Source organism: Vipera berus (genome assembly GCF_964194415.1).
Source record: "Vipera berus genome assembly, chromosome: 3".
In the NCBI taxonomy this organism is placed as follows: domain Eukaryota; kingdom Metazoa; phylum Chordata; class Lepidosauria; order Squamata; family Viperidae; genus Vipera; species Vipera berus.
This window is the reverse complement of record NC_138204.1, coordinates 14,169,125-14,192,532: the sequence shown is the minus strand read 5'-3', so window position 1 is coordinate 14,192,532 and position 23,408 is coordinate 14,169,125. Positions and strand designations below refer to the sequence as shown.

The 23,408-nt window shown below is 37.5% G+C and overlaps 1 protein-coding gene across 4 annotated transcripts in view; it reads left to right on the top strand.

Moving 5' to 3' along the window:
• GNAS (GNAS complex locus) overlaps positions 1–23,408 on the top strand; it is a 215,279-nt gene that overhangs the window by 93,868 nt on the left and 98,003 nt on the right. For all 4 annotated transcript variants that reach the window (XM_081324471.1, XM_081324472.1, XM_081324474.1 and 1 more), the window contains exons 3-4: positions 15,859–15,913; positions 16,001–16,120. In XM_081324471.1, the coding sequence (XP_081180597.1) occupies positions 15,859–15,913; positions 16,001–16,120 (175 nt within the window). The remainder of the gene's footprint in view (positions 1–15,858; positions 15,914–16,000; positions 16,121–23,408) is intronic.

The following is a 23,408-nucleotide window of genomic DNA, read 5'->3' as shown; positions in this document are numbered from 1 at the left end:
AGTTCCTTTGCATCATTATTTGCAATGTAAACAAACTAAACATCTCATTGGAAGGAGGGATTTGAAAACAGTGGAACCACAGTTTGTGCCATGGCAGCCCAGAGTGCCACAGCAAACTCAGGAGAACACCGTGGGAATTTTTACTATTTAATAAACAGAACTGTCCCCAGGGTACCACAGCTCACAGTTTGGGAACTTTTAAGTGGCGCCATGAAAAAAAAATTACTGAGTCACTAGGAGTGCCATGAAAGGAGAATGCTTGTGAACATTTGCTATAAAGCTTGTATTGTAGTGCTTCTTTGACCTTGTTGCGGCAGGATGGGGTGAAATGCATGGTGGCTTTATCTTTTTTGGAAAATAATTTTCACTGTATTCATATAAAGGTAGTCCTCGATTTACGACCATATTGAAGCCAAAATTTCTGTTGCTAAGTGAGACAGCTAAGTTAAGTGACTTTTGCCCCATTTTATGACCTTCCTTGCCACAGTTGTTAAGTGAATCACTGCAGTTGTTAAATTAGTAACCCACTTATTAAATGAATCTGGCTTCCCCATTGACTTTGCTTGCAGAAGGTCGCAAAAGGTAAATCAGTAAATCAGGGGACCTTGAAATAGCAACCGTCATAAATATGAGTCAGTTTCTGAATTTTGACCATGTGACCATGGGAGTGCTGCAAAGGTCATAAGTGTGAAAAACGATCACGAGTGCCTTTTTTCAGTGCCATTGTAACTTCGAACGGTCACTAAACAAACTAAGTCAAGGACTTACTTAACTTTGAATAAAACACAAACCTTTATTTTTAAGTTTATGTTCATCTGCATTTCCTTACTAGACTTTTACAAGCCATCCGAAATGGCATTGTGAACAAGAACTAAAACCAGGGAGCCAGTGGATTTTTCCCCCCTATGGTAAAGGTTCCCCCGCACATGCGTGCTAGTTGTTTCCGACTCTGCTCATCTCTGTTTCAAAGCCGAAGAGCCAGCGCTTGTCCAAGGACGTCTCCGTGGTCATGTGGCCGGCATGACTAGACACCAAAGGCGCACAGACCACTGTTACCTTCCCACCGTAGTTGTCCCTATTTTTCTACTTGCATTTTTACGTACTTTCGAACTGCTAGGTTGGCAGAAGCTGGGACAAGTAACAGGCACTCACTCTGTTACGCGGCACTCAGGATTCAACCCGCCAAACTGCCGACCTTCTGATCGACAAGCTCAGCGCTTGTCCGAGGACGTCTCCGTGGTCATGTGGCCAGCATGACTAGACACCAAAGTCGCACGGAATGCTGTTACCTTCCCACCATTGTGGTCCCTATTTTTCTACTTGCATTTTTACGTGCTTTCGAACTGCTAGGTTGGCAGAAGCTGGGACGAGTAACAGGCGCTCACTCTGTTACGCAGCACTCGGGATTCAACCCGCCAAACTGCCGACCTTCTGATCGACAAGCTCGGCATCCTAACCCACTGAGCCACCGCGTCCCTATGGAGAAGAAGCTAAACTTGTATTTATTTGACTTGAGTACAGTTGAACTGAATGTTGGTAGCAGTCTGGATTCCTGTCCAGCTAATGTGTGCATGCAACTTATTGGAGTCAAAAAGAAAAAAGAAAGTATTTTAGGCCTTTCCTCTGCCTGCTTCTTATATAATAAATATGTGGCATTGGTTTTTGGCAGACACCCTGGTGCAGTTCGTATTGTGTGTCCAACAAGCAATTGTTTTTTGGGGAAAAGAAGTTGTAATCATTGTTTAGAAGCAAAAGGAATTCCTAAGCTGTTCCTGCCAAGATATTCAAGTTTTGAAATTTGCAATGAGATCATAAGCAGATACATTAAGCACCTTTTGATAACATTAGCTATCTCTCACTTGCTGTATTCTCCGGTGTCCTATTATGTAGGCCGTTTTGCTTCTCCTGTCTGTCGTCAAGACTCCAGAAAACAATTACCTATTTCTGATGCATCCATTCAGACTCCCAAGACACACAAATAATGGTACAGTCACTTGTGAAGACAGTGAATAGTCTTTTTAGTCACATCTATAAAACACTGTTAAGTTTTTCCTTTCCAGACCAAAAAAAATAAATTAAAAAGTTACATTTTAAATTAAGAGCCTTTTGTCTGAAGTTTTGTTAAAGCGTTAGCTGGACTAGTTTGAAGAACTGAGCTTCCTGACCAAGGCCACAAATTAAGCATATACCAACTTTTCCTGTAAATAATGTTAAAAAATAATATTGCATTTGCTCCATTTGTAGTTTTGCTTCTTGTAATTTTTTCAATTCTGAAGAATATTGTTCCTGATGCCCTTCCCCCCTTTCTTGATACTCTCAATAACCTTTGAATCACTCTTCAGATTCTCATAACTACTTCAAATTTGTCGTCTTATAAGCAAGTATAAAGGACTTCATATTCTTAATCCCCGTTCTTCTACTTAACAATGACCTATTCATCAAAATATTTCTTTTTAATCTTGTCCTCTAAAATTTTGAGCAGTATTTTTCAAAAAGCAGATGTTTTAATCCCATTTTAATATCATTTTAATGGGTCAATGTGTTTTTTATGCTTTAATGTTGTTGTATAGTATGTTGATGCCATTTGTTGAAAAGTAGTAAATTTTCAGTCCTTTTTTATTCTTCACTTCTGGGGTGCTGTTCGTTCAGTTATGATAAATACTGTATTTATTTTTTTTTCTGTAATTTTCTCTCCTCAATGTGAATTAGTTCACTTTCAGACTTCCATGAAAGAGCTTTTTACTCGTACTGCTAAAGATCTGTTGGTTTAGATTTCCTTCTCCTTGACCTACCACTGTTTTTTAATGCAAAGGATAATATTAAAATCATACTTTTTTCCTGCTGACTAGTTTTTACATCTTGATTCTTATTTTATTGATTCACACACACCCCATTTCTGCTGCTTGTCTTCATTTCTTTGGTTGGTCATTCTTATCTTTTTTCAGGAGTTCTGCATATTGATGAAAGAACCATCTTGGTTCTTGGGCTTTTGCTATGTAATACTTTTATTCACCCACCCAGCCATCTACCAACTTTGGATGTGCCTTCCTGATTGTGACTTGGACAGGACCTGCATTTTATGTTAAAAGTGTATGAAACCTTCATGTATTTGCTGCTGCTATTACAGCAGCAGCAGTAATTTGGCTTCAGTCCTGGCCAAGGACTTGTACATATGAATAAAACTACTATTAGGCTTAAACCACACTGTCAAAAATTCAGCCTGATTGAATTTGTCATTAGTTGTTGTAGACATGTAATTGCTGTTGTCCCATTTAGTTCCATTTATTTCTATTTCTTATTAAAATCTGCATGCAGAACAGATTTCAAAATCACATCAACTCAAATCTCTAATGGAAATTTAACATATTACTTATTTAATCTGTTTCTTAACTCTTTCTAGGGAGTCAATACTGTGTCATCATCATCATTGTCAGCATCCTAGTATTTTTCCTGCAGGTGCAGGGACCGCTTTTCGGATCAACAAGCGCCCTTTTGTGCGATCAAATGCAGCATCCAAATATAACTGGGCATTTTTATGTCCTCATTTATTGTATTTTGTCATCTTTGTTTCGGCCTTCTTTGCTTTGTTTTTGTCGCAACCAATGGAGTCAAGACTATAAATATCAGGGAAAGCTATTATTCTGAAGAGACATACTTTACAAAAAGGCTCATACTTATGTCAGAAGTTATATCATACTTTTTTTTATGGAGACAGACAAAAAGTGGTCATATCATTATTAAATAAGTCATTTGCTTTTTTTTAAAGCAAAGAATGCTATTATTTTCTGTTATGATCCGTATAATGAACTTTGCCAGAAGAAGAAAAAGGAATGTGGTTGTGTGGTTAATGTGTATTTCTTTACCTGAGGAACTTCGCTCTTTACTAACTGATCTTAAACTGAAATAATAGACAATTTTGGATATACATGCTCATATTTTTTGATGATTTTACATTGGTCAGAATGTCATTTAATGGAATTATGACCTTCCTTAATGATTCCGTAGAGCGCGAAGGTTTAAGGCGAAGTGCCATCAATTTGTTGATAATACCAAAAATGTTTCTCCTTTTCATCTAATGCAGCCGAGATATGAAATAATTCCAAAGAGATGCCTGTCATCAGTTATGGCACCGGATGTAAGATAATTAACTGATCCATAGATTAAACAGAGGTTTAGGATGTGGGTAAGTCACTTGATCCTAGGGTAGGTGGTCAGCCTTTCTTGCTAGAATTTTATCCTCCTCAGAGGATGAAGTTTACAGCTTGGCTTCTTGATGGGCTTTTCTTTTCAAAGAGAAAGGAGGAAGAGAAGAGCCTTTTGTGCCATGACTCCTGTCCTTTGGTACATCTTATCCCCGAGGTGAGATTGGCTCCCATTCTTCTGACTTGCCATAAGAGCCCTGCTAGGTGGCTTGGAACCTCAACGAGGGAGCATCAAAGTGGAGCTAGTTAATTAAGTAAGAGCTAAGCCCACCTCTTCCCCCCCTTGCACCCAGCTACCCCTTTCTCCATCTTGTGTCCATTATTTTATTCTGTTTATATTGTGATTTTATTGAGTGTATTTATATTTGACTGTTTTTATGGGCAGCAAATAACACCTGTTCAAGTGCCAGGGTAATTAGGACATCCCAGCAGTTCAAATGGGTATAAAGATTTATTGTAAACTTAAGCTCCTACATGAATCTGAACTACTAATGACCCAAGCAAATTGGCGCTAAGTAAGAGTCACAAGAATTCAAGCTGGGCTGGACTTAGATCTCTCATGACTGATGATGCATTTGACTCTTCCTTCAAGCTCAGCCCGGTCACCTCCTACATCATCATTTGTCAGCATTGACAAATTCACCATCAATCAATTGCAAAAGGCAGCTTTACTGGGAACCACTTACATCCTGTGATGATATCTGTAACACCATCAGATATCCACATCTGCCTATCCCAAATCTTTGGAAAGGATTTGATAGGTAGACAAAATACAAAATCCAGTCTGAACGTCTGGCTGCAAATGTGCACATGGTGTCCAGAATCCTTTTTAATAGTATAATAGTACATCAACAACCTTTTCTCTTAAAAGATCTTCTTTTGGTCACTTCTGCCTTAATAAATTATCAATCATTTTATTATACTGGGCTTTCAAGGGGTGCCCGCTTCCAGAACATGGTGGTTAGTCTCTGGCACTTAAATATCTGCATAGATCTCCAATAATTTAGGGTGTTATTGCTATTAGGTACTATATTTAGCGTGATGAGGTGTATAACTGTTAGGAGAAGTCTTTCTTGGAAGTTATACTTTCTCCACAGAATATTCTAAGCAAATTTAATAATTAGCTCAATACTGGAATCATATTATCTAGAGCCAGAAAGAAACAGAATACAGTATGCAAGGTAACTCAGTAGTCTTATGAATTGTGCTTAAATTAGGAAGTCCTTCCCATATCACATTTGTTCAAAGCTGATTATTTATAGAATAAATGCAATCAATGGACTGGTAACCAAACAGTTCGTAAGATCTGGGCTGTTGTTTAAAGTACACTTTAAAAGAGTATTTGAAAGAGTTTAAAAGAGAGACAGCCATTTAAAATGTCCATTTCTTTGACACGAATGTGAATGCTTAATAACACCCACTGTTTTTGTTTATTCCTGGCTAGGTTTGGTAAAATATTTTTTAAAAAAAAACTAACGAAATGTCCATTTAAAACTCAGTAGGTTATCGAAACATTATGAGTTGCACAATGAGTTTTAGTAATTTACTCAATATTAATGACCAGCTATTACGATGGATGGCCTGGGGTTAAATGTTTTAGCCTGCTGACTTTTGTTTCTCTTTTCTGTTTTGATAGTGAGCATTCAGTAATAAATATGGAGTTAAGTCAAACAGTTACCTTGAACATTGCCCAAGAGACGTAACCTTGCTAGCAGAATGCTTCAGGCAACCTTTTATACGTCATACTATAGCCATCATATCTTAACTGGAAAATTTAAGTGGAAATAGTTATATAGTGATCTCAGATTTCTGCAAGAATCAAGGTAGAACCGTTAGTTGTCACAGCTGGGGTACTCTGTGGGCCTATCTCATTTTTTTAAAGAAATAAACTTTTCTTATAAGGATGTGATTTCCAGAAGGAGCTGTGAAGGAGAAGCAGTGGGCTTACACATTCAGAACAGGTAGTTCTCAACTTACACAGTTTGTTTTAGGGACTGTTCAAAGTTACAACGGCACTGAAAAAGTTGACTTAACTACCAGTTTTCACACAACCGCTGCAACATTCCTATGGTCACGTGCTCAAAATTCAAGACACTTACCATCTGACTCATATTTATGACGATTGCAGAGTTGGCAACCTTCTGACAAGCAAAGTCAGTGGGGAAGCCAGATTCACTTAACAACCATGTTACTAACTTTAACAACTGCAGTGATTCACTTGACAACTGTGGCAAGAAAGTTCGTAAAATGGGGGGAAATTCACTTAACAAATGTCTCGCATAGGAACAGAAATTTTGGGCTGAATTGTGGTGGTAAGTCGAGGGCCACCTGTATATAGCTTGAACCATTTGAAATTAGGAAGAATGGATGGTACTTCGCAAGATATTTTATAGCAATAGCAGTAGCTTTTAGTCTGAGATAACCGCCTGGGCAGTTTACAATGTCAGCACATGGCCCCCAACAATCTGGGTCCTCATTTTACCAATTTCAGAAGGATGGAAGGCTGAGTCAACCTTGAGCCCCATCAGGATTGAGCTCCATGCTGTGAGCAGAGTTCACCCTCAGTACTACAGTTTAACCACTGCACTACCAGGGCTTCTTTAAAATGTCAGTAATGATTCCAATGGATTCGTAGCTGGCTGACCGGCTGTACTCAGCGTGTGGTCCTCAATGGAACTGTATCTACATGGAGGGAAGTGTGTAGTGGGGTGCTCCAGGGCTCTGTTCTAGACCCAGTGCTCTTCAACATCTTCATCAATGATTTGGACAAAGGGATAGATGGGGAACTCATCAAATTTGCAGATGACACCAAGCTGGCAGGAATAGCCAACACTCCAGAAGACAGGCTCAAGATGCACGAGGATCTGAACAAACTGGAACACTGGGCGCTATCTAACAAAATGAAATTTAATGGTGAAAAAAGTAAAGTTCTACATATAGGCAAGAAAAACCAAATGTACCGGTATAGTATAGAGGTTACCTTTCTCAATTGTAGCAACTGTGAGAGGGATCTCGGAGTTCTAGTGGACAATCACTTAGATATGAGCTAGCAGTGTACTGCAGCTGCCAAAAAAGCCAACACAGTGTTATGCTACATTAACAGAGGGATAGAATCAAGATCACGTGAAGTATTAATACCACTTTACAATGCCTTGGTGAGGCCACACTTGGAATACTGCATCCAGTTTGGGTCACCACGATGTAAAAAAGATGTTGAGACTCTAGAAAGGGTACAGAGAAGAGCAACAAAGATGATTAGAGGTCTGGAGGCTAAAACGTATAAGGAATGGTTGCTGGAATTGGGTATGTCTAATTTAATGAAGAGAAGGACGAGGGGGGACGTGATAGCAGTGTTCCAATATCTCAGGGGCTACCACAAAGAAGAGGGAGTCAAGCTTCTCCAAAGCGCCCGAAGGCAGGACAAGAAGCAACAGATGGAAACTAGTCAAGGAGAGAAGCAACCTAGAACTAAGGAGAAACTTCCTGACAGTTAGAACAATTAACCAGTGGAACAACCTGCCTCCAGAAGCGGTGAATGCTCCAACACTGGAAGTTTTTAAGAAGAGACTGGCCAGCCATTTGTCTGAAATGGCATAGGGTTTCCTGCCTGAGCAGGGGGTTGGACTAGATGACCTCCAAGGTCCCTTCCAACTACTACTACTACTACTACTATTACTACTACTACTTTTCCTCCTCCTATTATTATTATTATTATTATTATTATTATTATTATTATTATTATTATTATTATTATTATTTGCTGTGGTAGTTTAGACACGCACAGATATGTCCAGATCCTATTTCATTAGAAACCTCAGATTAATATTTATGGTTTGTTTACTGAATTTTGTTCAGAATGTTTTCTTGTTTACTAGGGATGTGATGGACTTTTCTTTAGAAAGTTATAATGAAGACTGAAATTGGTCACTGTTGACAATACTTTTTCTGCTTCTATTGGCACCTGCAGTGAATATTACAGTTTTAGAAATGGAATTGAATTGTCGTGCTTTTTATTCCATGCTGCCTCTTGAAGGTATTTTGGGAAAATAATACAATTTGGAACAGAACAGCTAGTCTATTAAGAACAACTGGGCATAAAGAACACATTTCAATAGTTCATGGACAGTTATTCTGGCTCCCTTTATGGTAGGAGGCCAAAGACATGAGATTTTTTTATTAGAGGTGAAGCATCTGGCAACTTGGACAAAGGCCTTTTCCATTGGACTCCCTTGGCTTTCACTGTTTTTCCAAATTTGCCCTCAGATAACTTTCTAGTGATGAGGAATTTTTTTTCTGTCTTGGATATTACTTTGGTAGAACTAATGTCTTCAGCTTATTTTAATGTATTTTTATTTTGTTTGAAGTATTTTAAGTCCTCTGATGACATATTTGATATAGGAAATGTAAATCCTGAAAGAATTGCAAGAGCCACAAAAGAAAGGTATTTTTCCCCGTGTATGTTCGCAATTTTGGCGGTGTTGCTGTTTCATAAAAGGCTCATGTTCGAAACAGGCACGTTGTTGTGATTAAATAATATTGAGATTATTGATTCTTTTTATTTGACTTGCGTTTTATCAATTCCAAGAGGCTTTAGGAGTCTAACCACAAAAGGTTGACTTCTGAAGAAGGGAGCTCCACATGTAAGCCACCTTAAGTTCCCTGGGGAAGGCTAGGATAAACTTGTCAAATTACAGTGCTCCAATTTCTATGTGTCCAAATGCACATCTCTGTATCTACAGGTAAGAACACCCAATCAGTCATATCTGGGCTGAGTATCTAAGCTGGTAGGGGGCGCAGTGGCTTAATGACCCTAGAACGGCTGGTCATAAATGGTCTGCACTCCCAACGGTTTGAGCCAGGCTCGGTGAGATGGGATGAGCTTTCATCTCTCGATCCCTAGCTCCTGCCCATTCGGCAGTTTGAAAGCATGCACTCTTGCAAGTAGATAAACGGGTACCACTTTGGTGGGAAAAACCTATCTGTGTTCATGTGTACGAAGAGCGGAAGCCAGCACGAACTGACTGGGTGCGAGGCAACGCAACGCAAGGCGAAGGGAGGCAAAATCAACAGAGTAACCCAGAAGAGCCAGGAACCCGAGCGCCGTTAAGTCAGTTGGTGCAAGCTAAGATAGGGTGCAATGCAGCCAGGACTGCATTGTGTCTAGCATGTGTAGATTTCACTGACATTGCAAGCCGTACGCTAAATAAATGAATCTAAGCTAATTAGTATTTGGATGAAAGACCACCAAAGAACTCCAGAACTCTTTTGGCTAAGATTGGGAAACGGATAAACATCTGAAAACTAGACATAGGCATTGATAAACCGTAATCATACTTTAGCCAAAAAAATGCAATAGAATTGCATCCATGAAGCCACCTCAATAATTTATAGAGACTTCATTGCACTTGATGTATAGAGGCTTGAATTTTAGGTAAGAAACTGAATGGGAAGGTGGATGAGAAGTTTTCAGTCCTTTTAGTCACACTTTTTCCTGTTGAATTGATCCCTGTGGGAATTAACCCTAGTAGATTCCCTACGTGAGAATTGGAAGCAGTTATCATTATCTAAATACTCAAATGCTATTTCTCTCAAATAATAGTTAACCTCAGCGAGGGTGACTTTAAATACTCATTATTATCCCTTTCCAGCCTTTTTTTTTCTTGAATGCTGCACATGTTTAGAATACACGTGAAGTAGAATACGTTTAAAAGGCACATCTCCTGAAGATTGAAAGTGATTCAAAAGTTGTTTGCATTCAGACAGTTGCTGTTCTTCCATCCTTCTCTGCAAATCTCACACATAAAACCTACTGTGTCCATTTGCCTGCTTATATGATAAACGTCCATGATGTGAAGATTAGGATTTGAATTTCCATAGATGAACTTCTAGGTGACGGATTAGGAACACTTTTGATAGTAGCACATTCCTTACTTTAGGGAAATGAAGTGGCAGTTTTGCACTTACAAACTAAATAGTAATAATAATAATAATAATAATAATAATAATAATAATAATAATAATAATAATAATAATAATAATAATAAGAAGAAGAAGAAGAAGAAGAAGAAGAAGAAGAAGAAGAAGTTGGAAGGGACCTTGGAGGTCATCTAGTCCAACCCCCTGCTAAGGCAGGAAACCCTATACCATTTCAGACAAATGGCTGTCCAGTCTCTTCTTAAAAACTTCCAGTGTTGGAGCATTCACCACTTCTGGAGGCAGGTTGTTCCACTGGTTAATTGTTCTAACTGTCAGGAAGTTTCTCCTTAGTTCTAGGTTGCTTCTCTCCTTGACTAGTTTCCATCCGTTGCTTCTTGTCCTGCTTTCAGGTGCTTTGGAGAATAGCTTGCCTCCCTCTTCTTTGTGGCGGCCCCTGAGATACTGGAAGACTGCTATCATGTCCCCCCTCACCCTTCTCTTCATTAAACTACACATACCCAATTCCAGCAACCGTTCCCTATATGTTTTAGCCTCCAGTCCCCCAATCATCTTTGTTGCTCTTCTCTGTACTCTTTCTAGAGTCTCGACATCTTTTTTACATCGTGGTGACCAAAACTGGATGCAGTATTCCAGATGTGGCCTTACCAAGGCATTGTAAAGTGGTATTAGTACTTCACGTGATTTTGATTCTATCCCTCTGTTAATGCAGCCTAGCACTGTGTTGGCCTTTTTGGCAGCTGCAGCACACTGCTGGCTCATATTTAAGTGATTGTCCACTAGGACTCCGAGATCCGAGATTATAGTGTTATAAATAAAAGGATGTTTGGAAACTTAGGAATAAAAGTTCAACAAATGAATCAAGCTAAATCTTCTTAAACTACTTAGTATACTTTCTGAGAATTTTTGAATTGTTGACAACATCATTGAACACTGGCCAGCATTTTTAGAGTGTACCGTAGCATATTGAATTTATTTCTGCTTTTCTGTGAGAAAGAGGCCAGAGGTACATCTTATTTTTCTATTTTTTCTTAAGCATAGGCTGGGTAATGAAGTATTGGCTAAAAGTCTATTGTTGGTCTTTTTGTTTACATCAAAATGGCTGTTTAGATTATCCTGAACATATAGTTCCATTGCATCTCATACTAGTTTCCTGATTATAATAAGAGAAAGGAAGAAAAATACTCTTTACGTTTAAGACATCATTTTATACATCTCTGTCATATTTCTTCATTTAGTTATCGATAGACTATTTCCATTGTTCATTAGTTTTTACTTCCATACAATGAATTTTAAAAATAAATAGTATATGATACAGTTAATTCATATCTGTTGAGTAAAATTATCATTTCTGCATAAGGCCAGCTACAATGCAAAAGGCAGTTTTTTGAGTGTAAGGAACATTTTCACTCTTGATTTTAGTTCAGCCATATTGTTATGCCATAGACGACATTATTATTATTATTATTATTATTATTATTATTATTATTATTATTATTATTATTATTATTATTACTGTTGTTGTTGTTGTTATTTACAATCAGCCTTAAAATTTCAATTTTGGACTTGAGTGGGGTTAGTATGAGTAGATTAGAATGGATTGTGGCACTGCTAAGCTTGTAAGCCGCCCTGAGTCTTCGGAGAAGGGCGGGATATAAATGGAATTTAAAAAAAATCATGGCAATTCAAATACTTGAAAAGGTAGATTTCTTAGGTGGTAAAAATCTGATTAGTCAACAATAGTAACATATAGTTAAGTAGAACATAATTCAAATCTATGCAGGTTCATTCCTTAATTACTCATGTTTGACCCATTTACTTGGTTTTCCCTTTTTAGCTATAGATTTTAAGATTGTAAAAACGAGAATATTGCACAGATTAATAATATATCACTTGCATTACCATGTGATCATTCGAATAGTACTCAAGACTTCTTCAAAAGTTATTTAAAATTACTTAATGGCCAAAATTGCATGTAATCTAATTCTGATTTTGGGGGGAAAAACAATTTCTGGATTATAAAGAACCTTTGTATAGGACAATCTAGTCTTCCCTCTTTTTCAGTTCTTTCTTTACTTTGCCAAAAAAAGAAGCTTTCATTCAGATGCTTGGTTCATAAATTTCACTATAAACTATGTTTGAATTAACCATGATCTTTGAGAAAACTGAAAACAGCTGGGTTTGTATAATAAGCTATGCCAAAATTAAACCACATCATGCCATTCATTAGTTAACTTTACAATTCAGAACTAGGAATAATTACAGGGATATTCTAAAGCCAGGAATATTGATGATTCAATATTAAGATAACTTTATTACACATTCTTTAAAAAAATCTTACATTTAATTCTAGTGTAAATGTTTAATTCTGTGCTTTTTTGCTTTTCTTTAATAGATTCCTCTCTCGTGGTATATTATTAAAGAATTAAAAACATTAAATCCTCAGCCTTTGGAAGTACTGTGCATTTATATATGTTTACATGTAAACATAAAATGCAGTTAGTTCTTTAAAGTAATGTCTACAGTAGAATCTTGTCTTTAGATGTGAACACACTCATGATGAACCAAATAATTATAATATCTCAGGTCTTTAGATAACTTGGCCATTAGAGGTGAGACGACTATTTAGCACTTTTTCAATTTGAGAGCTAATGGGTGTTAATTACAGATGGTTTTCTGGGTTATCATCTTAATCAGATGCATGATCAATTGTTAATTGGTTTAGAACCTCATTTCAATGTTATTGGGAAAAACAGGAAAAATATTAAAGGCAAATGATATGTATCAGCGGGCTTATTATAATAGACCAATATTGCATATCAAAACCTTTAATGTAAGGTATTAGAGAATAAATTGTCATATTAATTCCAGTTCTTGAATCTTAAGGCAGCATTAACACCCTAATCTTTTACCTGTATTTTTTTGAAATTAAAATCTGTAAACCATAATAGGGTTTTTTTCCTCCTTTGGTGTCTCAAATGGGCTTCAGCGACCTTCCGGAAAAAGCTCCTCTGAAAGTCAAAATAAGAATCTGATCGCTGTTGCCTGGTCATAAATAACTTCTAAGAATTTTTAGTCTAGAACTTGGTTGGTAGGACTGAATTTTACAGTATGGGTGACTTCATTAAAATAAAATCATTCATTTACATTTAAATTTTTGTATAGACATAATTTTGTATAGAAATAATTGGAATTAGCTTCCAATTCTCCCTTTCCAGCATTATAAGAAAATAAAGCTTAGGTCTTCTTCTTCTTCTTCTTCTTCTTCTTCTTCTTCTTCTTCTTCTTCTTCTTCTTCTTCTTCTTCTTCTTCTCCTCCTCCTCCTCCTCCTCCTCCTCCTCCTCCTCCTCCTCCTCCCCCTTTTAAGAAAAGGGAAAGAACAACTGTATTGTTCTAAAAGAGCGCTTATATTTATCTGATCAAAGGACAGATATTTTTTTAAAAAAATAACTTACCTAAACTGTTAGTGAGTGAGTAAGATTTGGAATTCTAGTACTGACAAAGCTTTCTCACAAGCAGGCAAATATCTAATATTAATCAGTATCTGATATATCTTTACAGTAGCTCATAAAATAATACAGAAAAGGGATGTTCTGATTGTTGGCAGCTTTTAAAAATATATTGTTCTGGCCTTGTGTTTTCTCTAATAGCTTTTATTATTGAGAAAAAATGTTTTAAAATCTAGCAATCTTTAGGAATAGAATTTTGTGTTTGCATACTGCTGAAGTCAGCAAGTGATTTTAATGCTGAGAACTTCAGTCAAGCAAGGCATTTATTGTATTTTGTAAGTCCTTGAACCGTTAGTAAATTGCACTTGAAAGTAAGTTATTAGTCAAAGTCATGACGTACCTCACTCTGTAGGAGATGTAGCATGTAATTGTCATGGAAAAAGTACTCTTAGGGAATATTACAAAATACAAATTAAGATTATATATTCATTGCTGTAAAAAGAGTCTATTTACTGAATTTACCATAGGTCTTTGGCAACCAGGTACAAATAGGGACATGAGTATTCTTGTGGCATCTTATTCTTATGGCTGCCCTCACTTAAGTATCTTGTTCAAAATCCATTAAAAGTTCTTGATGAGAAAGAAATCTGGCGTAGCAGCTTTTTAAGTTTTTTTTATTTTATTTATTTTTATACCATTTTTTTATTTTTATAAATAACTCGAGATGGTGAACATAATACTCTTTCCTTCTCTTATTTTTCCACAAAAACACACCTGTGAGGGGAGGTGAAAGAAAGCGACTAGCCAGACATCACACAGCCAGCTTTCATGCTTAAGTTGGGACTAGAACTCGCCATCTCCTGGTGATTGGCTCAAAGTCACCTAGCCAACTTTCCAGCCTACAGTGGGACTAGAATTCAGAGGCTCCTGGTTTATAGCCTGGTGCCCTAACCACTAGACCAGGGGTAGGCAACCTTGGCTCTTTTATGATTCGTGGACTTCAACTCCCAGAAATCCTGAGCCAGCATCAGGAATTCTGGGAGTTGAAGTCCACGAGTCATAAAAGAGCCAAGGTTGCCTACCCCTGCACTAGACCAAACTGGCTCTCAGTAATACCACTTGGCCTTGTAAACATTGGTTAAAAAATAGAAATAGTGGTTATTTTCTTTTCTCTTTTTTAAGTGGGCATTCTGTGACTGGATATTTCATGATGTGCTAAACCCAGCAAATTTCTCTTTTATTTTAAATGTTGATTTCAAATAAAAAGCAGATGGAAGGGTAGGAGACTTTCCCAGGCTACACTGAACAAAAGAACATACTTCTAAATATCTGTTCGAGGTTTCTCTGGAAATCTAGTATAGCTGCTATAATGCAACCTCTTCCCTTTGGCAACATTTTAAAGTACTGTGTAGTCCAGATTCTGGGTGTATCTACATGAAACTTTCCTTAACAGGTTGTCCAAAATTAGCTGAAAAATGGGACACATGGGCTATCTCCTTGATTTTCCTCCATTGATGAGGTTGCAAGAAAGTAGATATTGTCTGAAACGTTGATGCAGTCCTAAACTGATACTGTATTTATATAAGTATTTCTAACTTGGATGTGAATTCAGCTGTTTATCATCACTTTGTAATGGAAATATTACATTCTATTGTTGTGATTGATTTATCAATATAGCTGTGCATGTAGTCCTCAATTTGCAACCATAATGGAGTCTGCCCATTATAGTTATAAGTTGTAACAGTCATAAAGTGGGTTGTGTACAGTATTATTTGTATTTTTGGAGGTGTTTGCTAAGCCCCACCTCCATGATGGATAGAGGAAATTCTGGACTATCAGATTAGTGTAAATATTGTTTTAGACCAGAGGTGGGGAACTCTGACTTGTGGACTTCAACTCCTAAAATTCAAGTCTTATGAGGGCCATAATTCCCCACCCCTGCTTTTTAGACCAACACTTTTAATTATTTAGCGTTTCAAAAATTGTAGAATTGGGAGACTTTTGAAAAGATAGGGTGCAAAACCTGTTTGTGGGTTCTATATGATTTTGTTAAGCTCGTGTAGAATAATTATGATGGGGAACATTACCTATAAAGACAAACCATCCCTTGCAAAAACTGATTGGAGCTACATGCGAATTTGAAGGAGAAACTGACTTATGATTTATTGAATATTATTTCAGTAGCTAAAAATGGCTTCACGTTGGTTTTCCCTTTCAAATTTAACCTTTACAATTTAGACATTTAATTTTTTTTGTTGTTTCTTGATTACAGGGAGAAGAAAATGAAAATTCAAGATATTAAAAATAATATTAAAGAAGCTATAGAGGTAAGTCTGCCAGCTGTTCTTTGTTTTGACTAAATTGCTTTAACTTGTAGCATTCTGGTAACATGCATGAAATCATTTTCTCCACAGACAATAGTAACAGCGATGGGAAACCTGGCACCACCAGTGGAACTAGCTAACGCAGAGAATCAGTTTCGAATTGATTATATATTAAACTTAGCAAATCAGATAGATTTTGACTTCCCACCAGTAAGTATACATTTTTATTGAAATGCTGTTGGATTAATATTTAAGCTTTTGTCTTTTTATCCCTGTGGATATTTTGAAAAATGGAAAGTAATTTGTTTGATTTTCTGATGTTTTCAACATGTATGCATTGATTGCTATACAAGTATTGATCTACAAATGTGAATCTAGAACCTGACTTTTGTTTCTTCTTTGGGCTTTTCTGCATGAACAATAGGTTGGATGATACAGATGTATAAAGTTTCTAGTGGATGTGCATGTTTTCCAAAGAAATTGAAGCACTCCAGTAATTGAAGCATATTGAGAGTAAAGTGAGGAAAATGGAGGATGTATTTTAATGCTTACCTTTAGTCTTTCTGTGACCCTTAGATATTTGTGCGTTTGTGTACATGCACAAGCAAGTGAACAAGCCACCTGTGCAATGCACATTAGTTTCTAAAATGCTGCTCACAAGAAAAGCTCCAATCTTAGTTTCAGGCAAAATTTAGTTACCCATCCATCAGGATTCTGTTACTATGGACTTTGAGTTGAACATGTAAGTTACATGTGTTTGAATGGTTAAATTTATATGGATCTTCTCAGCAAGGCTTTAGACCCATGGGGCCATCCATCCCAAATGTTATCAGTATAATGTAATTCAAATTAAAGATAGGTAAGCTGGAGCAGCCAAGCTAAGACTGGTTTTCATTGATAACATCACCTCCTGTTCAGTTGGGCCTTTGGTAAAAGGCTTTTCTGATATGGGCCCAATAATAAATTTAGAGGCTGTCTTTTAGGATCCAAGACAGATTTTAGTTACGGTTAGGATTCTTTCTGTTGCCTTCTAAATGCATCAAGGGCCTGTGTCAAATAAACCAAAAATCTCAATAATGAGCCATCTGTCAGTTCCTGCTATTTTTTATTTTTTTTACTTTTGTTAAACCTGCTGAGTCATTATAAAAAGCATTTCCTGATCCTTGTAGCTCTGAACGATAATTTTGTTGATGTTGGTTTCACTAATAGAAATAGCTTTATGAATGGCTCCTTTATTTCACTCATGTCACCAGTCTCAGCTACTGGTTAACAGAGTTTTTGGCCTGCATTTGTTTCTGGTAGCAGCCAGTATAATTTATTTGACAGAGAATTTTCTTACACATCTAGGTAGGAAAAAGTGCAAAAACTAGTCAGTTTGGGCCAACTTGGGGCATCTCTGGCTTAGAAATGGCCAATGTCTTACTTGCTGACTAGTGTCTATGGGAGAGGGAGGGAGGGAGGGAGGGGGTGAGAGAGAGAGGGAGGGGCTGAGAAGTTTCCAGCTAGGCAAGGCTTCAGAGGAAGTCCTGGTTAATAATCTTCCAGTAGTTGAGGATTAATGAGTAGGTTCTTTGGCACTACAGATTTCTAAGTTACAATAAAGTTACCCCCTCCCTCTTATATAGACATGCACACACAATACCAGATGCATTGATTGTCATCAATTTGCATACGATGAATAATCTTATTGGAAAATACAACCAAGACACATGTGAGTGCTGAAAGCTGTTCTGGTGCTGAATTGTGGATTCCCTTCTCTGTTGGCTATTAACTGGAACTGCTATGGATGTTGAGATGCAATTTATATTTCTCTGTAGAGCTTGTTTCTTTCTTTTTTTTTTAAAGGAAACTTGTAAGTAACTGTGCACACAATAATAGAGAAGTATTTTGCCGAAACCTCTGTGAAGTCAGGTCAGATCAGGTGCTTCCACTGCCCAGTCCTTTTGATTGTGAAGCAGAACTGTCTGCTACATTAGGTTGTTTACTGCAGCATAAATGTTAGGAGAGAAAACTATGTCAGGAATATTTGGGGCATTAAATGTCATTTCTGTAGTGCTGTCGCTGGGCTCTGCAGAAGATTATAAGGCTTCAGAAACAGCCTGCTTACAGCATCAGGTTTTCTCCTCTGAGATGTGTCTTCCTGATGCATACAGTCTCACCTGAGCTCATTTAAATGTTGTATTCCTTTGGTACTAGAAGAAGGAAAAAAACACTGGGTATTAATTATATGTAAAGCAATGTCATACCCTGGAATAGCTGTATACTCCTAACCTCCTGGGCACAATCATTGAAATGAAGAGTCCTCAGAGAAAATTGGAGACTTTATAACCTTAGTTTATACAAATTTCCCCTCCTGAATACTGTAAACAATGGAGAGCAGCTTTCTGTGGTGCATTGTGAAGGATGCACAAGCAGCTGGACGTGTCCAGTTTTGTGGTGAACTTATAAATTGACAACACTCCGTTTTCTTACAAATAGCAGGTTATCACAAGTTTTCTGTAGAGTATTCAACTCAGTTGTCTTATTGCAAGCTATTGTTTCCCAGGGCATCTGTGGACGTGTTTTTGTGTTAAATTGCTGATTCAAGTTCCTATTTGTGTACTTCTGTTTGATCTCCAAGAGCACTTTTGTAAACCTTTTTGTTTGGTACTTGAGCCTAATTTTAATTATTCTTTTTTTTAGAGCACAGAACTAGGGAAATGAGTTACTGTGGCCTCTGTCTCAGCCTAAGAAATACAGAGGCAATTTAACATTAAGGTGTTTTTCCATTAATGTTAACACTTTACTCACACAAAGCCACCAAGCATACCTGATCTATCAATGGGCCACCTGTACATTCTCTCCATTTCAGTAATCTGTAGACCTGTTATATGATATCGTTTTGCTTTGTTAGATGATAAACCTGTGAGATTGTGGAGCGAAGGAGTAATATGCAGTTATGACTTGAACCGATCATAGTTCTTTCAACCTGTAGAACTAGCTTGGCAACTTTACACCTTTCACCTTAACGCATGAGGGAAATGAACAGTGGGCAGGAAACTGGAGTCTGTGTGCTGCTTGTTTGAAAAAGGCTCAATAGTAGCTGTGATGTTTTTATTTTATTTGCTTATTTGACTGTGAAGATGTAAATATCAGACAACTATTCTTTTTAATAAAACTGTTATCTGCAAAAAGTAAAAGTATAATAACCATAGCTGTAAGATTGGCTTTGGGCAAAGATGATCCATTTTTTGTAGTCTTGTGATCCCAGTCAGACGTGTGTCTTGTCATGTGATATCAGCAATTGGATGGAGGCCAAATTTATTTGCTTATTTTATTTTATTATGTTTGTTTCCTTCCTTTATTATTTTTACAAATAACTGAAGGCAGCAAACATACCCATGACACCTTCCGCCTCGTAATTTCCCCGCAATGACAACTCTGTGAGGTAGGTTGGGCTGAGAGAGAGTGACTGGCCTGAAATCGCCCAACCGGCTTTTATAGCTAAAGCGGGACTTGAACTCACAGTCTTTTTGGTGGGTTGGCAAGTGACTGTAGGCACTGAATTGCCGACCATCCTTTAGTGAGATAAATTATACAGAAAGTTTACCACATTAACATACTAATTTCAAAGTAATTGTCGTTTGGAAAGTCTATTTCATGCTTTTGGGATTGTTCTCTCATCCCCCTCCGAAAGGTACTAGGAAGCTGAAGGCAAATCATAAATTTCTGTCTTGTCTGCTTAGAAGTTAAGATACTTTATATGGGCTATGTTGTTTTTTCTTTTACTTTACAAAGGCAGGTTGGAGAATTGGAGGGAAGGGTTTTTCAAGGGTGATAAGCAGTGTAGTATAGTATTTTTATTTGACATGAAATTTCAGTGCAGTATTTTTTTTCACAACAACAACAAAATAACCAAACAAAATGGTGAGGTAAATTGGGCTGAGAAAGAGCAGTTGGCCAAAAGTCACTCTGTGAACATCTGGACGATTTGATGCTGTGTCTGAATGTTCTTAGCACAGGTCTTTAACCAATACACCACTCTTTACTCAAGGAGGATTAGGTGATCTTTAAGGAAAGAAGAATATCTGTAATAAAAACCCAGGGATAAATCTAGTTCCTCCTAACCTGGGAAGATCTTCTCCTTTGTTAATAATAAATGCTCTAAGCCTGAACAAAGAAATTCATAGACTGAGACAAGAGCAATGGCCGTCTTAGTGGTTATAATTCTTTAGGAAACTCTTGCCATAGAAATGGTCCTCTCTTTCTTCCCTTCCTTCCCAGGGTGTTGGAGCAGACTTTTGGCACAGTTTCTTTTAAGCATTAGATAGGTTAAAAAGACACTGTTACTCGTGACTCTGAAGAAGCAAGTTGACGAAGTTGGTGGCTGTTTCCCATATCTCAATGCATATTAAAGGAGAATAGATCACTAAATACATTAGCAGAAACATCACGCATTTCTTTGAAAGATAGGGGGGAAAAAACATGCTTCCAGAAGTTTCTAGCATGAAAATCAACTCCCTCTCTCTAAAGTTAATTAATGCATTATCATAGGATACCTCTGTTGAAGTCATCTTAAGTTTAACTTGTAGCTTTAAAGTACTAAAGTTACGAATTAAATAAAAATTTTATTTATTTCAATCATTGGCCTGTACAACGTGTCAGGATCATGCAATATTATCAACTTTGCCATCTCAGAAAAGAAAGCTATGCGTTAAATTGTGTGTGTATGCTGTGATGCAGGAGTTCAAGTGAGATTGTGGCTTATATTACTTAGAGCTTAAAAGGATGAGCTGATCATATTTGTACCCGCCATGGGTACAGTGTTTAATGTGACCTTCTGTTTGAAGGAATGGTGTTTGTTAATGTGAGATAGTTAAAAATTGAGCGCATTTGGTAATGGTTTACTACACTTCCTAAGTTGAATGGGTTAGATTTTGTATTAGCTGTATCTTGCCAAGTAACAATAAGGAATTTAGATGCTTAATAGATGACAGTAACATCCCTTTTTGCAATCATTGCTTCCTGTTCAAGTTTTTTTTAACCTACCAGTAGCCATTTGTGTCTAAAGAAACTCAGCAAAAACAAAGTAGAAATCTTTACTTTAAAAAGACAGAGGGAAAAACAAATTAAAAAAAAATTCTCAGGAAATGGGGACTGCTTTATATATTTTCCCCTTATGAAAAATGCAATGAAAATGCATACCTTTTAAAGAATAATGAAGAAAAAGATCAAAAACTGGTGAATCATTGCTAGGGAGGGAAGATATAAATTGTTGTTATAAAATCAGTGCCAAAGATCATTGAGGACTATGTTCCCTTTTTCCAGGGGAAAAAGCAAAGGAAGATAATGTGGGAATAGTGAAGGAAATATGTCCCATTTCACTAGTGAATCATACCGGTATTGTCTATGGAGATTCTCAGTCATACAGGCCATGGTTTTCCTAAAGATGCTTTTTCAAGAGGCAACTGGACTTCCTTTATTTTTTTTTCTTGAAGACATATCACTTCTCAGCCAAGAAGCTCCGTCGATTCTGAAGAAGCAAAACATCTTCAGGAAAAAATAAAGTCCAGTTGCCTCTTGAAACAGGACCTTTGGGACAATACCAGTATTGTTGGTTAGTTGTATGCATTATAAAGAGAGCCAGTTTGCCATAGTGGTTAATGCATCAGGCCATAAACCAGGAGCCTCTGAGTTCTAATCCACCTTAGGCACAAAGCCATCTGGGAGACCTTTGGCCAGTCCTTCCCTCACATCCCTAGGAGGAAGAAGAAGGCAAGAGAAAAACATTAGTTAAAATGTTGCAAGAAAACTGCAGGGACTTGTCCAATGGTTGCCAGGAGCCTTAGCTTGACTACAAAACACTAAAAAGCGAAGAAAGCATTATAATGTTTTTGGGGGCTTCTTAGATTTTATAGTATTGATCTATGAATCAGAAAGAAGCAGTCCTGAGGGCAGAGCATAAAATCAACCAAGAAGTCAGAGAGAACTTGAGAACCATATCAAGAACCTGCAGATCTCTCATCTCACCTAAGATTAATATTCCTGCTCTGTCAGTAGAAGAGTACTGAGTACAAATACTATTCTTGAGAGAATAGCAGAGAAAAACCATTGCTCCCTACATAGTGCATTAATGCTCATCTCAAGTCTAGACTACTGAAGGAATATTCTATAGACAGAGGAGTAAAACTCCTCTATCTATAGCAGAGGTGGAGCACTATGGCTCCTTTATGACTTGTGGACTTCAACTCCCAGAATTCCTGAGTCAGCATGGTATGGCTCAGGACTTCTGGCAGTTGAAGTCCACAGGTCATAAAAGGGCCATAGTTCCCCACCCCATATCTATAGGCTGTGTCTAGTCTAATGAAAAGAAGGACTAGGGGAGATATGATAGCGTTCCAATATTTGAGGAGCTACCACAAAGAAGAAGTCAACCTGTTTTCCAAAGCACCTGAAGGCAGGACAAGAAGCAATAGATAGAAACTTAACCAAAGAGAGAAGCAACCTAGAACTAAGGACAAATTTCCTGACATTGAAAACAATAAACCAGTGAAACACTTTTCCTTCAGAGGTTGTGGGTACTCCATCACTGGAGGCTTTTAAAAAAAGAGATAGTACAGGTAATACTCAACATGGCTTGGGTCCGGGATATCTGAGGGAACACCTACTGCTGGCATCAAGTTCCCTTCGTCCTGTGCGCTCCCACAGGGAGGGCCTTCTCAGGGTGCCGCCGGCAAAGGATTGCCAGCGGGCAACACCCAGGGGGAGGGCCTTTTCTGTGGGCGCGCCTGCCCTCTGGAACCAGTTACCCATAGAGCTTAGGACTGCCCCTGATTTTCGTTCGTTCCGCTGGGACCTGAAGACCTGGTTCTTCGAGCTTTCTGGCCAGGACTGAGGATTTTTTAATTTTTTAACTTATTGTAATTGGGTTTTTAATCAGAGTTATAGGGTTTTTTTTTTAGATTTTTAATCAAGGATAGTTTAATCTATTTTAATTGTTATTAACTTTTTGTATTGTAATGTTTTAATTGCCTTGTGAACCGCCCTGGGTCCTACGGGAGAAGGGCGGTATATAAGTTAAATAAACAAACAAACAAACAAACAAACTTACAACCACAAAAACCCCAAAGTTTTTGTTGCTAAGTGAGACATTTATTAAGTGAAATTTCCCCCATTTTATGACCAATTCTGCCGTAGTTGTTAAGTGAATCACTGCAGTTGTTAAGTGAGTGACACGGTTGTTAAGTGAAACTGGCTTCCCCATTGACTTTGCTTGTCAGAAGGTCACAAAAGGTGATCATAGGACCCTGGGACCCTACAACTGTCGTAATACTAGTCAGTTGCCAAGTGTCCAACTTTTGATTATGTGACCATGGGGATACTGCAATGGTCATATGAAAACTTGTTATAAATCACTTTTTTCAGTGCCATTGTAACTTTGATTGGTCACTAAATGAACTGTTGTAAGTTGACTACCTGTATAGGGTCTCCTCCCAAGATCTCTTCAAACTAGAAGACC